The sequence below is a fragment of the Ylistrum balloti genome, unplaced genomic scaffold (assembly GCF_031769215.1).
Source record: "Ylistrum balloti isolate Yb309-2 unplaced genomic scaffold, AGI_CSIRO_Ybal_v1 Utg369702, whole genome shotgun sequence".
Lineage (NCBI taxonomy): Eukaryota > Metazoa > Mollusca > Bivalvia > Pectinida > Pectinidae > Ylistrum > Ylistrum balloti.
In genome coordinates this window covers 382822-399520 of record NW_026781932.1, presented here as the reverse complement: position 1 = coordinate 399520, position 16699 = coordinate 382822, and the positions used below count along the sequence as shown (strand labels likewise).

Sequence of the window (16699 nt, the reverse complement as noted above, 5' to 3'; positions counted from 1 at the left end):
TCTGATAAATCTTGACAGCAGTGAAATTGTTTACAACAATTCAGCCTTTCAAATAGAACATTTTTTTTCTCTGACATATATTGAAAAATCTTGAATTGACAGCCTAAATTTGACAATATGGGAAAAAGAATTGGAACAGTTGTCAAGCATATTAATGAGTCGGATCAGTTTTTTAATTGACATGTCAAGCATATGTTTGAGCTGGATCAGTGCCCCAACAGGTATTGAAAAAAACCACATGGTGTAAAAGTAAGAGTACTGCCTCTCATTAATGTCTAAATGCACTGAGAAATCGCCAAACATTTGGGGGGTGATGTGTGGGGTTGTACAATATAAGCGGAAGTAGTTGGTTTAGGAAGAATTATTTGTTTACACAGGCATATCTCCATGTATGCAGAACATGTGTTTGGGCAGGGAACCTTATTAGTTTTAATGAGCTGCTGGCATAGGGCTATTACTGTACTGGAATACAAGCAACCCCTTGTAAATCTCCCACCCAGAAATATACCATCTGCAAATCTAATATTCAGTGGAAATAATGAATAATTTGTTGACTCATATCTTAAAAACAATCATTGTTTTTACATTTCAAAATTGAAAAATGAAAATGTTAGTAAAAATTTCAGACTCATATGAATTTTTGATAAATTAATGATATACATGTACTGCTCAAATTTCAATATACCGGGGGAAACTATTTGTGAAGTCAGCATTTTGGAAGGAGTCATGAATGAAATATTTCAAAATGTAAAATAAAAACTTAAAAAACTGAATTAATTGGTATTCTAGATGTTTGAATAAAAATGTCTTCACTTCAGAAGTAAAGTGTATTACACAAGATGAAATTTAAAGTTGTACATTGTTTGTGTTACATTACCTATCGTGAATATTTTGCTATTTCATTTATTTATTCATTTAGTTTTAGGCTAAATGTAACACAGTTAAGGTTTTAGCCTAATGTTGCACCCCTGAAGCTAGCGGTTACTAACAATCCTAGCTTTCTGATTGCTGAAAATATTCCAACGGATTATAAGTGACACATGGAAACAGTCGTATGCTTAAAATAATGCTGCCATCTTTCAAAACAGTGTCATGCATGCATACTGTCGCTATGAAACAATAAAGTTTTATACTAAAAGCTTACCAAAATTGCAAGACTAGGTGTTCATAGAAATATTCAGACTGAAATTTGCATCAAGCAGCGAATAAGTGTTGTTCTTCTTTTTACTATTACACATGGAACAAATTGTTTGTAAGAAATGATATCAATCTTAAACTACTATTGTTTGCAGGCTTGCCATGTTGCTATGAAGCCCCAGCAGATTCTGAATGCAGGAACACATGTATTAAGGGAATACAGTTACGGTATCCAGAGAACATGTTCATGGAACAGCTAGTGAAAAAGTGTGGTGTTCCAAAAATACATAGTGTAAGTTTTCAACATAATTAGAAATATTTTTTTCTTTTTCAAAAGAATTGAGATCTTATTAAACAAATCAGAAATGTCCGAACTTGTTTTCCTCCAAATGACCTGATGGAAAATGAAGATAATAATGATACTTTAGAAGTTAAAAATCTTAATACCATTGTGAACAATTAATTAATAATTTTTTGAGAGATTTCTTTTAATATTTTAAAATTTTTTGTTTGTTCTATTTTTAGTTTTAGACACATATGTAACAAATACGCTATACATATATCTCATTGAATTAAATTGAATCTTATCATTAGATTTTATCATTAGACTTAAATCATTCAGGTCATATTTTGATGTGTGCACATTTTTTTTTTCCTCTTTTTTTTTTCTTCAAAATTTGAAGTTTACCTTTATTATAATATTTTAGGTAGGATTAGAAAAGGAAAGAGTTCTGTTCCAGAAATACCTTATCAGTAATCATGATGTCCCAAAATACATGTACGTCTCAGAATTAAAACTAAAAATGTCTGAAATTTCACGTAGTGTTCACGTAGATATGAAGAAACATTCTATGGTCAAGGTCACAGTTTCTATATATAGATGATTAGGCATGCAGAAGGGCCACTTTTATATGTGTTAGTGATTAGTGTTTCATATAATACTGCACTCATTTGAACTTTAGATAGAATAAAAATATAGTTTACTGTCTCCGATGTTTAAATGAGGAGAAAAAAGGAATTAACATCCCCCTCTCCCGGGAACTGAGGAATGACATGTTATTTATATTAATCACTTTGTTTAGGATCCGTTGTGGGCATGCTTCTTGCTTAACACCAACATTGAGGGGGACATAGATATGGAGAGAAACATTATAGATGGTGCCAGGCTTCAATGCTGTACTAAAGCTAACACCCTTGCCTGTCGGAATCTTTGTTCAAGGGTAAGTAACAAATTATTGCAGGATTAATACAAAAAAAAAAAAAAAAAAATATTGTGTATTTCTCATATATACTTTCAATTTGTGTTGTTCTGGAGTAATAAAATTGATATTGGCCCATAAATGAAAAAAAAATGAAATATTTTCAGAATTGAAGCAATAGCAGTATCAGATTCTTTCCCCAAAAAAATTTGTGCTATGATGCAATATATTTCCATTTCAGACATTCAGCACAGATTGGGCAAACACCTGGGATGATTTTAACACTAAATGCCAAAGTCTAGCAGCTCCTGTATTGGACGTCATAATGGAAGGTCCCATGCTGTCTTGTATGGCAGAAGGTCAGTTCATTTCAATGATTGGGACTGTGTGATAATGATTATCCCAATGAGGTGGTACGAAGGTGAAATTCTGCTGTATGTCACTGACAGAAAGACGGAAGTGCCATGATTATATTTTCAAGCCTCATCAAACTCAAACCTGTTTTCACAATCCCAAGAAACGACTTGAAATTCAATATTGAGTTGTTGCGAATAGCGAACGGTTTTGTTATAAACTTAAAGCTTATGATATTTAGCCATAGTTAAACACTGGATTCTTTTGCAATGTGAAAACTCGTGAAGTTTTTGAGATGAGATATGAAGAAAGTATTACCTTAAAATTATACAGTATCTACTGACTTTTTCTAGCCATTAATTTGGATATTTGGTTGGGTTTAATTCAGTCAGTAGGACCTTCGATGCTATCACTGTGGTTATCTTTTAATACTGCTCTATCACTTTTTACAGTGGAAGAACCTTGCCAGCTTGGGTGTGACGGTCTCAGTTTTTGCTCCAACTTCAACAATAGACCAACAGAGCTGTTTCGGAGTTGTAATGCTCAGACAGATATAGCTGCCAGGGAGAGTTTAACCAGCTGGCAGAATGGCACCATTAGGCTTCCTCAGATGTCCATTCCTGTCAAAGGTGAGAATAGATATTTGCTATGATGGACAGTACTCACGCCATAGTGAAATAGCATCTTAGATCCATGTGATTAATCTTAGATTCAGGTCATTTATCTCAGATCGTAGTGATTAATCATTCTTTTTTACAGATTGTGTACATTAAACTTTGGCATGATTTGTACTCTAAGAATTTTTTGCAAGGTTTACAAACATTTCTTTCAAGCAAATCTAAAAACTTTATCATGAAACATTATTTTATTTTTCGTAAGTTTTTGTTATATGATTATAACTAATATCTTGATTTGTTCATTTTTGATGATAACAACGGCAGGAAAAAACATGGAAAAATGTGCAATTTATGGGTATTTTCCTGATAAATATTAATATCTTGTACCTCCCTTCATCAACATAGATATATCCTCCTCCAGATTTTGTCTTTGTCTGGAACGTATCAAACCCTCTCTAGATTTTCTCCTGGAACTTATCAAATAAAACATTTCTTACAGTTTAGAATCTAAATATCCTTTCCTCAGCAGTTGACAGACCAATATATTTTCAAAAAAAGAATTACAGTTCCAGGATACAGTTAAAAAGCAGCTGAACGAAGTGAAATAATCTTAAAAACCTTTTTAAATGTGGAAATTTGAAGTAGATTCCCAGTTACTGAATGATCTTAAAGTTATTTTATTTATTTATTTATCGAAGCACAAACAAACAAAAAATTGTAGGAAAAAACAAGGAAGCTTTAATGTTAGGGGAACATGATTCTCTGCGAGTCTTGCCTTTAGAAATATAGTCACTGAAATGTTGACAGTTAAATGCTGCCTTTGTTTGTGTTAGATATTCGGGAGTGTGAACCAGAGATGTGGAAGGCTCTTGTTTGTGCCCTGCAGATTAAGCCATGCAATAGAAGAGCCACTCCATTGCCCCTATGCAGGTAATACATATACCCTTATAAGGGTCCTCATCAGGACTGTTCTGTATCAACAGACTACCAGATAATTTACTTTTATACTTACATGTTTATTCTGTACTTATAACTGATCTTTTATCTTCTAAGAAAAATAAAGATGAGACGACATTAAAAAAAAACTTACAAACACAGGTAATGTTCATGGATGGATCTATGGATGTTTATACAGAATATAGACTTGCTTATTGGTATTTCTAGATACTTTCTCAACCAATGAAATATTTTTTTACATCCATTCTAACTGCTGGGAGACAATGGTGTATGTTCATCATAATGGTAGTTTTCAAGTGCTTCTACCTTTATTTATATTACAATTATTGGTTGTATGTTATCTAAACTTATATTAATCACCTGATGACCTTGATAGAAGCCCATTTTTGGTCTTACTCTGGATGGAGACCACATTACCTAGGGAAAAACCTACATGCTTCAGCAGTGACCTCTAACCTTCTCATATATTTCATACAATAATGTCTCTGGTTTAAAGAATATGCCTTCATTAAAAACGGCAAAGCTAAAGTTGTAGAATTTACATAATATTGGTTTTGGAGATTGACTGACGTTTTTTGAATATTCTAGGGAAGACTGTTTCCACATCCTGAACCAGTGTGTAGATCACAGTCGTATGAAGCCAGGCCACACCTTGCAGCTTTTGTGTAACACTTTGTCCCCTGGAGATTCTAAACATGGTGCTTGTATCTCCGTCAAGAAGTATCTGAGTAAGTAATTTGTATCTCCACAACTCTCATTCTTCACACAGCTGTGTTATTTGATTGTTACAAGTGTGAGATTTTGTGACGGAGCTTTCAGCTTCAATTTCATTTATATCGCAATCAATCTCAAAATGTTAAATCTATGTCGACTTCATTTTTGTAAACAAAATTTTGTCATAATCTTTTTTCAAAATTGTATCTGTTTTAAAAAAACAAAAGTCACCCAATCTCTTCAGGATGTTGTATGTTTTTAGTTTGCAAATTCAAGTTCAAGCAAACAAATTCTGACTAGAAATAATGAGGAATTTTAGAAACTAAAAAAATGAATTACATTTCATTTACTTAAAACTCATCTTTCTAAAGTTTGTACCATTGTTTTCTTCTGAATTTGGTTTAAAAGAAACTGAAATCTACTTGTCACAGGTGAGCTAGCATATTTGACTTTTTGGCTATAGTATATTGTAGTTATGTTGGACTGGATATCTTTTTGTACAAAAAGATTATTTCAGCTATAAGTGGTATGAATGATATCAGCCTTTCTTTAAGCATGTTGATACTGTTGTTTTTCAATTATGTTTTGTGTTGCTTTAAATAGCTGAGAGTCCTCATAAACACTATGGACATCTTATCACCAGTCCATGTAACCCTAACCCTTGTAATGACAACCAGGTTTGCTGGATCAACCGACGTAAATGTAGGCACCCTGAGGTCTGTCTGCCCTATGTCTGCCATAGTGGTAAGTTATACCAAATATATAAAACTTATGGTCACTTACATCAGTCGACACAGAAGTGGGCCTCCCGCAATCTGTTTCTTTATGCTGATCAAAGTGAATCACTCCATATAAGCCAACACAGATGTAGTTTGTCTGTTACCACTAACAATTTTACTGTACAACTTAATTTCACCCCACCACAAAGAAAGTAAACAAATGGATCAATTTATGATACATATTTGGTTGAGATGTGGATGATCACTTATGTAATTTTGTTGTAATGCACTTTTTCAGCTTGTGGAATGGGAGCAGTTACCAACATGTATGTTCCTAAGAACACTTATGTCCGGATTCCTGATGCAGAGAAGGATTTCCATAGTGATGGACAGTGTATGCACTATCGTATGTGTCAATGTAGACACCATAACAACCTGGATAATTGTAAACGTCTACCCTGTATCAAGAGGGATTCTTGTAGCACCAGTAAAGGTACCAAAAGTAAGTTGTCTCCCCTGTTTCAAGAAGTATTCTTGTAACACCAGCACAGACACCAGAACTAAGTTGTCTCCCCTGTTTCAAGAAGTATTCTTGTAACAACAGCACAGATACCAGAATTAAGTTTTACTTTTAAGAAATCTTTGTAGCATCAGCAATGCTATAAAAAATAAGTTGTCTCCCTTAGGAAGGTGTCCAAGAGTATGTTTTTATGATTGCTTTAGGTTTCTCAACTTCTCTGATTAAAATGCCATGTCATCATATATCAAAACAATGGTGAAGGGGTCAGATAGGGGATTAGTGTCACAATTAAATTCTTTTGCTGTGTTTTTTTTTTTATTTTCATTGTGTTGTGGTTATCTTGAAATGTTTACACTGGTTAGAGCTGCGTAGGGTAGTTGGTGTTCAGATATACCTCATTTTTGACACTTTGGTTTGTATGGATGTCTTACAATAAGAATTCTACTTGAGACATACATCAGATGTTCCATTACATGCACTGAGTTTTGTGGCTATAATATTCGACCCGTTCCAATTTCAGAGCATGGGGAACACTTCAAAATTGACTGTAATCACTGCATCTGTAACTCTGGTCAGCTCCTGTGTACCCAGCATCGCTGTCCCCTAGAGCCAGGCTCTGAAGGATTGACAGGGTTACCATGTGACTGTACTCCAAGCTTTGCTCCACAGTGTGGAATTAATGGAAAGACTTATCCGAACAGATGCATGGCTCAGAAGTTAGTATTAGCTATCTTCTTGCCGTCACCTATCATTCCAGTGTTTACTAAATGCTGCCATGAATCACTGTGAAAAAATGTCATGGAATATTTTTACTACTGAGCATCCCTATATCTTTTTCTGTTTGCGTGGCCATATACATTTTGATTTGTGATGCTTGGATATTTGGTTTGCAGAACATCTCTCCTATCATTAACTGTGTAATTCTCCAAAGGAAAAGATCACTTTAGTGAAAAGTCTGGACTTTCATAATATGCACTGAAAAGGTTCAATTAAAATTGGTTACCTAGAGAAATTTTTTTTCTGCAGTATGTTTACTTTGAGAATTTGAATGTATACTTATATATTATGAACTTTGTTTTCAAGGTGTGCAAAACTACGAAGTCATGAACTCATTCCAGGGACTTGCTCGACTGTTGACCCTTGTGCAGACAATCCTTGTGGGGATGAATACAGGTAAAATCCAGGAAGTTAAAGAATCTTTTATTTAAATTATCAAATTTCAAACATTTGTTTGTGTGTTTAGTTATCTTTTAGTGGAATGACACTGATACAGTCTTAGAAGTTTGGATATTTTGGGTAACATAGTTGTATGATTTGGTACTACATAAGTTTGGCCATCACTAATTACTGTACATACATTGGATTATGTTTGCAGAAAAAACCCTTCACAATATATAGTATCAGCATAGGAAGGAACTGGTACTGAAAGTTTTCTGATAAAAAGTGATGATCTTCGGGTTCTTGTGCAATAGGCAAAATGGTTCATGAATCACAAGATGTATTAATGTACAAGAGGGATTAGGTTACGTACAAGGATATATAAATGTATCAGTATACAGGAGAGATTATGTTGTATATTAGGATAGAGCAAAGTCTGTCGGGTAAATACCCCAGAATTCATTTGTCTTACTCAATGTATAATGCCATAAAATGAATACATGTTTGATTGATTGACAATGTTCTGTTTCAGGTGTATGTCAAAACGAAGTGTGTGTTTAAGCAATGCCATGGATAACACCTGTTACCAGTATGAATGTGGTATGTATATTTCTGTGTTCATCTTGTCTGTAACAAATCAGATGGTATTTAAGAACCTGGTATGTTATTGCCTATATAATCTTTAAAGTTTGGTGTTTCTACTTGACAGGAAAGACCTGACTGATCAAGACCAGTTATGTTTTGCAATTTTTAAAAGCAATTATAGATATTCGGCACAATCCGAGTTTATTGGATTATCACATTTTAATAAATTAACATAGTGATGGATTGATGCATACACAATGATTTCCATGTAAACAACATCCAGAAAATTAGTACAATCATATTTATCACATTACTTTCAGTGTGAAAGCTTTGAAAATTATCACCATTTACTGCTAAGATATATGTATGTTTTAGTAGGTAAATGGATATTTTGAAGCATATTCTGTCCATTTTATCAATTCTAGCAAGATTACTTGTTTAATTGCTCTAGAGAAAAGAAAATACCACTCCATATAGAGGAGGGCATTAGCTGAGCTTTCTTTTGTGTTGTAGTGGCAGTAATGGGCATTGATCAGTGTGAACGCCATGATCATGAACCTGTGTGTGATACAGATAATGATGAATACACTAACATTTGTCTCCTCCTGGCCAAGAAAAAGAGGCTTGCTTATAGGGGACACTGTCAGGTAAGTATACTGGATTCTGACAGGATGTGATGGCATGTCTGATAATGATATTTACTAAAATCTTTGTAGTAGAGGTCATTATTTATTCTGATGTCTCTAACTGGGATTGAATTCAGAACCACCTCTGTGCTAGTCTAACGCTCGAGCGATTGGGCCAAAGAGAAATTTTTTCTAGTAAAACAGTATGTTGTGTTTTTTACCACTGGGTTACAGCTATACATTAGTTTTCATTGTACTACAATGTTCTATATAGAATATCAAGTATAAAACCAAGTGATTTTGATTCATATTTTACCAAATAAGGTAACATGGAAAGAGGTGTCATTACTTAAACCTTCTTTGCAGCCTTCCAGCTTTAAAAAGTGGCTGGTCTATGAGATTAATAGAATCTTTCACCCAATGGAGGTGAGATCTGTGGATCTCATGAGGCTTATCAATTGTTTGCAACTTAAACATTTTCTCCCAAGGATTGAAATCACCAAATCTCACCAACAAGGGGATGAATGATTGATTTTCTCTTACCCTGTTGACTTGTTTAGATATTTGTATGTGTTATTGTTGCCCCAGTGCTTCGTGTCCCCGGTGTAGGCCAATGAGAAACCCCGTCTCATCCCTAGGGTGAGACAAGGAAATCTCATAGTCGGTAAAAAGCATGGATTGTCTTGTCATGAGTAAGGGAAAAGTGGTTCTGATATTTTGATGACTTTGTATGGTAAAAAAATTTTAACCTCTAAAGACAATATTGCAAAGATTTTAACTTTTTGCTAGAATTGTAAAATAACTGTATACATAGCAGTGTGATCATTGTTTAGGGTTGTTTAATGCAATATTACTGTTTCCATTGTTGCAGAAATACTGTTCTGACAACGGTGTGGTGTGTGGCCATAACGGGGAGTCTTACAACAGTGAATGTGCAGCCCTGGCTGACCGTACCACTGTAGATTATTTGGGACAGTGTAGGGCTGTTGGCATGTACTCAGGTAAGGTAGCTTTACAACACAGCTATATTGAAGAAAGAATCCATAAAGAGGGGATTTGTATGCGAGAACCTGGCTATAGTTTTGTATTATATCCTGATTGGAAGTATTTGTATGGGTTAATTCCGATAAACAAATATATCCCACCCCAGGACTCCAGGTTTGTTTGATTGGTAGAATTGATTTATTTTGGAGTCCTGGAGTCAGATAGATGCTTTACTGGAATAGCCCTAAGGTTAGCTTGGTGGGTAATTGGAACAGAAAGAAGAGTAACACTTGTAAAATATTCAGTCTACAGATTTAACACGAACATCAGATCCTGCAATCAGAAACATTTCACATTTGTCCTCTAAAGTTATGATTTAAACTTGGCTCCGATATGAAGAGTGATGGTTGATATGGTAAACAAAGATTTTGGTTTATGTTTTATCTGTAGGGATGATTCCATCATGTTTGTTCTGTAATAAGCCCAGGGACCAACACATCAGCTCTGATTTATAGAAGGGTTTTATAACAAGACAATGAAGTTGCATTCATTGGTATTTTTATAGAAACTGTATTAGATAATGGTAGGCTTATTAACAGGCACGGGGTAACCGTCACATAAAAAGTATAAAATATGTGTGGGGATTGGTAGGGGGATGTTTATTCCTGGGTGTAGAAGGGGTAGGAGACAGCATGATGTTTACTCTATTAATAACCCTAGTTTTACTATTTCAATATTCTACATGGTTGCTCTTCCTAATTGTTGTAGGGAATTTGACCACAACTAATAATTGTGCAAATGTGGTCTGTCGTGCCGTGAAGCCAAAGCAGTGCCGTCCCATTACTCCACCTGGGGGCTGCTGTCCAGTCTGTGGTAAGTAAACTATAGGACTATTATTAGAAAACAGGGAGTAAGGTCTTTGAACTTCACATCACTTTTCATCCAATCATGGTTCCATTGTGATGATTTCATCTTAAACTGTCATTGCAGATGAAATCTGAAATTAAAGATTTTGATATGTCTCAACCTTTTCAATAACCTGATCCCCAGTGATTACAGACCTCATTTAGTTTGAAATACAATTGTCTGTGAAAAAGAAAAAAAATGTTCTAGAAAATGTACCTAAATATTGGTCAGCAAGTTGTTTTGAGCTAGAAATTGGGATAAGGAAGAATAAAGTTTGGATTCATATGGGTGACTACTTTCCCTAAATCCATTCATCATTCATCTATTTTTTACCATACTAGCTTCAGTATTGTACTGAGTACAGAAACTTAGAGGCCTTGCATCAACCAATAGATATGCTGTTGGATTCAATTTAATGTCATGGGTTTCATTTTTGTGTTTTTTTGCACCTGCTAAAATTTCTATGCATAATCATTTTTAAAAGTAACAGAAAAATTGGATGCAGATTTTCCAATATTGGTGTTTTTCAGGTTTTTGTTAGTACGGAATGTTGTTTACCATTACAGAACTCTTATGAACTAGATGATAAATAGATTAAATCAAAAACGTTGAATTTAACATGCACCTCATATTGAAAATTTGTGTTTTTGTTTTCAAAGCTGCGGAGATCCGCATTGTGTACAGTGAGGAACTTCTGAATGTGGCAGCATCTGCCATGAACAGTGCTGTGATAACATTGGCAGACATCTTGCTAATTCTGTCGCGTCAATTGTCAGTGGTTCAGTGTGACTTATATGGCTACCTTAGTGTAGAAAATGACATTGTTATCCTGGTGGCTCCCGTCTCAGCACAACCATCCATGCTGCTGGTAAGTGGTGTATGAAACCAATTAAACATACTCAATGTCGATCACCAATGAATGGAACAACTTTCAGACAATTACATATATTGATATATACGGATATTCATGACATTCAAAATTCATTATTGCAGTTATCTTTTTAAAGGATTAGAGATAGTGAATTATTCCTGCATTAAAGACAAAGAAAATGATCATTTAAACCAACTAGCATGGAAGTTCAGTCAGTCACAACACATTTATTAAATTCTCAAGGCAGTTGGAGTTATCTCCCTTATGTGGAGTTTAGTACATCATTGTGAAAATCAGTTGTGAAATATGCAGGTTTCCAACTCAGTGTTTTCCTACATTGTACAATTTAAAATTCAATTCCTTCCAAATTATATTCCCAGCTTGTAATTTTAAAGTTGCTTTGTCCATCTGTCGTAATCTTGTCTGCAGTACATCACAAAAACTATAAGAGATATCAGCATAAATCTTGATAGGTAGATAGATCTCAATAAGGATAAATGCAGTGTACAAGTGTCATAACTCTCTTTTGCATAATTTCGGAGTTACCCTTAGTATTGGTCATACTAACAGAAAGTGCAGTATACCAAGTTCAGGGCCTGCAACTTATAAATTACAGAATTATTGCCCTTTGTTTTAATTTTGTGGTAAATAAAATTGTTTTCAGGGAGCCTTCATCGGTGTCACTGATACTCTTGTTGCCAATAGCTTTCTCCTTGCCACATCATGAAGTACATGTATAGGATATTTTACATCATTTTCACCTGAAGTGTAATACTTTGTGGGCCATAATTTGCGTCTTAGTAGTAAAATTAGAAGTGTGTAATTAAAATTTTATTGTTATTCTCCCATAGATATTATACTTTGTAGACGTATATTGGTCTATGTAATGTATGAAATACAAAAATGTAATTGTATTCAAATTGTATGACGAAAAATACATATTGTTTGTTTCATCTTTTTCAAGTTTGTTTTCTGTGTTTCAGGTTCGTGCATGTTCAAAGGAGGCGGAAAGATTAGGCTACCTAATACAATCTGACAGTCCATTAATGAAGTCATATCTGACATTGAGTCCGTTGCTTGTAGCCTCCATACATACCCCAGGGGTAGCTAGTCTTCAGTCAACAGCTACCCCTCTATCTACACCTTCTCTAGTAGTGAACACAGGACTTTTACTTTATACACTATATACATGGCTGCACTCGGTATAACATCGGACCAGTTATAATCAGAATCTCAGAGACTCTTTCGATTGGATCATTAGATGTATCACATGGTCCAAGATAATCATCGTGCATTCGTTTGACGTCTGCTCAAAGAATGCATATACTGCTGTGGTAAAGTGCGCACCAGCAAAATGATTCGTCATCGCACCAATCAACTTGATTTGACCTCACCCAAGGTCAGTGTGCGTTGTGGGAGCTGTCCATGGCTTTTAGCCATACAAAGAAATCTGTGATTTACCCGAAGCATCAAAACATGTGTTTCTACAGCAGACAAGCTACCACATAATCTGATATGGAGATGGTACCATGTGTGATGTCCAGATGGTAGATGTTCACTGTGATAAGATGATTAAAGAGCCTGCTGACAGCTGTCAGGGACTTCTTCAGGTTTGAGTAAAGAAAATACTCAAAAGTCAGAAACAACAAGAATGGAAAATATCAAATTTAGCACAATTAGATGTTTGCAATATTATGTATGAAGAAATTGTATACAAGAATTTAAAACCATTCTTTAATATCTTTAATTTACATCAATCATTGTCTTGAGGATATACTATGGCTTATTCGCAGAGATTTTCAGAAACATCACTGACTTATGTATACCAAAATGGTCTGTGAAAAAATGGCATATGTATGTATTCAAAACAGATATTTCAGATAAAATTTAATCCAGACATCCGATAAATACTACAGTAGTAGTTTAGAGTGTGTGAAATTATTTTATCTGAAAAAATCAAAAAGGATTCAAGCTATTCAATATGTTCACTTGGTTTAACAAACATATAGATTAGAAATAACTTGAAATAAGTACTGCTTTTTACCTATAGTGAGTCAGTAGTTAGAAAACACATGCAATCAATTCATGCTTTTAAAGTTTTCATGTTGAGAATGTGACCATAATTTACTTGTTTTGATGAACTGACAAGCGTATGCCCTGGCACAAATTGGTTTTGAAATATGGAAATTTCATTTATAATGGTATAGTGTTATCTTGTCTGTATGTCCGTCCATCCATCCAATAGTAGCTTCTCTAACATCCTGATGAGAGAGAATTTTAGTGGAACTTTGTGTACTAGAGGCACTTTAAGAATTCCAAATCACATTTTGAAAATATTTTCCAATTTTAAATTCTTATTTGAATACGTAAAAATATGGACCTGAAAAGACTTTAACAGCATTTGAATTCTATTTTGTGTAAAGATGTGTATGATGCAAATTATCTTTTAATCTATAGAACAATTATGTTGAGTCATTTTGAATTTGCTCTTTCCAAATTCCACCATAAATTCCACAAATACCGAATATTCCCAACTCCTTAAAACAGAATGCTTCATTGAAAGTTTTCAGGTTCCACACACTTAACGATTCAAAAAACAATATTTAGAATTTTGAAAAAAGTCCAAGGTCACACGGCAGTTGAAATTAAAACGATTGTTATTCATGTATAATTTTTTAGTATAAATTGAGAATTATCACCTATGAACCTTAGAAGATATTTTAAATGGCTGAAGATTATCGGTTAAAACTCTTTTACTGTTGAAAAAAGGATTGAGCATAATCATAAACATTAGATGAATGAGAAAGAATTTGTATGTGAGGCTGATATTATTCATATAACATTTATCAAGCATAGATTGTGTGATTGTACATCATAATGACCTCATTTTTCGTTTAAGTGCATATGCTACCTAAATTGTAATTGTTTACCTTCACAAAAGAGTTCTACCCATCTACCTGAAGGATCATGTTCATTAAGAGAGTCTTTAATAAACAAAGACATAAAGTTGTCAATGGTGATCCAACACAAGGTAAATGCCAATAAAATATATCCTATGGGAGATAACTCTTAACACAAATCACAGGTATAAGGTAGCATATACCTTAAGCTTATATTCATTCAATATTGTTCATGTTTAATTTTGTATTGTTAAGCAGTTGTGTATCTTAATGACATTTCCTTAATGTAGTAAATTTACATTTAGCATTATTTACATATGAGCATTAGGTCTGTGTTCTCTTGACCTACTGGGAGCTGAATAATTACCTTTATGATGACTTGTGCTTAATCTATCTGCCAAAATTTTAGACAGAATTTTTCGTTTTTTAATTTGTGTACTTATTCAAGAATAAATGGGATTTTTGAGTTCTTATTTTCATCAAAGATAGTGGATATGACACTTGTGACTTTTGTACAAATTCTTGGAAGAATTTGAATTTTTTTGTATCAAATGTTGTTATGTAAGTTGTCTGGACAGCATTAATTCCCAAATGAATAAATATACAACTGCATTACAGTATGATATTTTTGTCATAATGAATAAATTTCATGAAGGTCATTTAAAAAAAAAAATCAAATATTCAATATTTTGGTTCAAGCACATTTATCATAAACATTAATTTGGGGTTGTTGTTTTATCAACAAATGTCAGGAAACAAAATGCAAAGCAAACAAGAACTCAAAATTTCAGATATTTTAGTTTTATCAAAAACTGTTCAATGAAAATTTCAAATGTTTTAACCCTCTGTTTGTAGGCTCGGCACAGACTTTTTGTTGAATTATTTGTTGTTGTTTTTACAATAATAAATTTTTACTGGAATGATTATTACCAAAGACTGACAGTGAACAGCATTAAAAAATGGTATTCTGTATTAAAAAAAATTTACTGATCAAATTTTTTTGTTAAGCCAAAGGGAAATTTCTCTTGAAGAGGCATTAAATATGGTATTGTGGTATTGAAATTGAGACTTTTTGATCGAAATGGAAATACTTTGAAATAGACTTTTTAAAAAGTTTCAATTTTGTATTCATTTTGATACAATGAGTGCTGTCATTTTCAAAAGGAATTAGATGGACATTTCATGTTGTATTTTTGAATTGGAAAGAAATTTGCTTTTTGCCAAATTATACACCTTTTGTACATTTTACATGTGTGAAATGTTGGTCAGCATTATAACCCATTATTCAGCATGTTTCGTTATCTTTATCCATGCATACAGTGTACAGGCATATCTATATGAAATGTATAATAGAAACAAAGTTGGTGGTAATGTCATCATTAGAATCCAGTTATAATGCAGTACCTGTTTTTGTACATTTGAAAAATTTTTTTTTTTTTAAAAAGGAACATTTTTTTTTATTATTTCTGGTTTTCCATTTTTTTGCCAAAAAGTCATCTTTAATCCCAAAACATGATTTTCAATTTTTCAAAGACAATACAAATAACCACATGACTTGTTTGTATCACAATATAGTGATCAAAGACGCCAAAGGATAAGTAGATATATAGATATAAATAAATTACAAGGAGGGAAGGAAGACAAGGAATTGTTCTCTTCCTTTATCTATTGTACTTGTTATCATATCATGTATTTTATATATATAAAATATGACATTTAATTTCTACAAATTTGTTGATAGAAGGCAACAGCATTGATGTGTTCTGAGACTTTGAGATTCTGTTAAATTCTATGTATTATAGTGTAAAAATGTTACTGAGATAGATTCATTATTCTCTCCCGAACAATGGATGCTTTGACAATCCAACATAATTTCCTGTCAAATTCTTTTAGAGAAATAATGTGTGTTACAAAAGTAAAATAAAGCATATTTGATGGTTTGCTGACAGCACAAAATTAACAAGAAACCCATTGAAATTGAGAAATTTTTACTTTACGGAACCTTTTAAAAAAATTAGATGTTCAAATTCAAGTTTTGATCAATTTTTTTCCATATATTGAAAGTTCAAGCCTTTCATGTGCCAGTAGAAGGCAACCATCATTACACAGAATTTTGAGAAATTCAATATTGGCCTACTTTATCGTGTCTTATATTGTTAGATGTGTGTTATATACATGTAGGTCTTTATTGAAGGCGGTAGTTTTGTACTTAGATATGACAGGGTTTTGATCTTTCCAGTGTGAAAAAAACTCCCAGTTTTATGCTAATATAAAGGGTAACATTACATCGTCATTGTACTCAATCTTGGAGTTGTCTCCCATGTCTTGACAAGTAATGAAATTGATCAATCCTGTGAGAGAGACTTATTCAGTATTTGTATAGTATAGGTTTGGCATGCAGCTTGTTGCTTTTCTCTTCACACCAAGGTCTTTTCAAGGTCACAACATATTT

At 33.5% G+C, this 16699-nt stretch overlaps 1 protein-coding gene across 1 annotated transcript in view; it reads left to right on the top strand.

Annotated features, from left to right (window-relative positions):
* The window catches only part of LOC132565209 (reversion-inducing cysteine-rich protein with Kazal motifs-like), an 80135-nt gene extending 64452 nt beyond the window's left edge, over window positions 1-15683 (top strand). The window contains exons 8-23 of the mRNA XM_060229843.1: window positions 1293-1429; window positions 2220-2357; window positions 2578-2695; window positions 3143-3319; window positions 4141-4237; window positions 4853-4992; window positions 5582-5722; window positions 5996-6199; window positions 6738-6933; window positions 7301-7390; window positions 7908-7975; window positions 8474-8607; window positions 9458-9587; window positions 10339-10443; window positions 11136-11344; window positions 12331-15683. Of these exons, the coding sequence (XP_060085826.1) occupies window positions 1293-1429; window positions 2220-2357; window positions 2578-2695; window positions 3143-3319; window positions 4141-4237; window positions 4853-4992; window positions 5582-5722; window positions 5996-6199; window positions 6738-6933; window positions 7301-7390; window positions 7908-7975; window positions 8474-8607; window positions 9458-9587; window positions 10339-10443; window positions 11136-11344; window positions 12331-12555 (2309 nt within the window). The 3' untranslated portion in view covers window positions 12556-15683. The remainder of the gene's footprint in view (window positions 1-1292; window positions 1430-2219; window positions 2358-2577; window positions 2696-3142; window positions 3320-4140; window positions 4238-4852; window positions 4993-5581; window positions 5723-5995; window positions 6200-6737; window positions 6934-7300; window positions 7391-7907; window positions 7976-8473; window positions 8608-9457; window positions 9588-10338; window positions 10444-11135; window positions 11345-12330) is intronic.
* Window positions 15684-16699: the final 1016 nt, after the last annotated feature.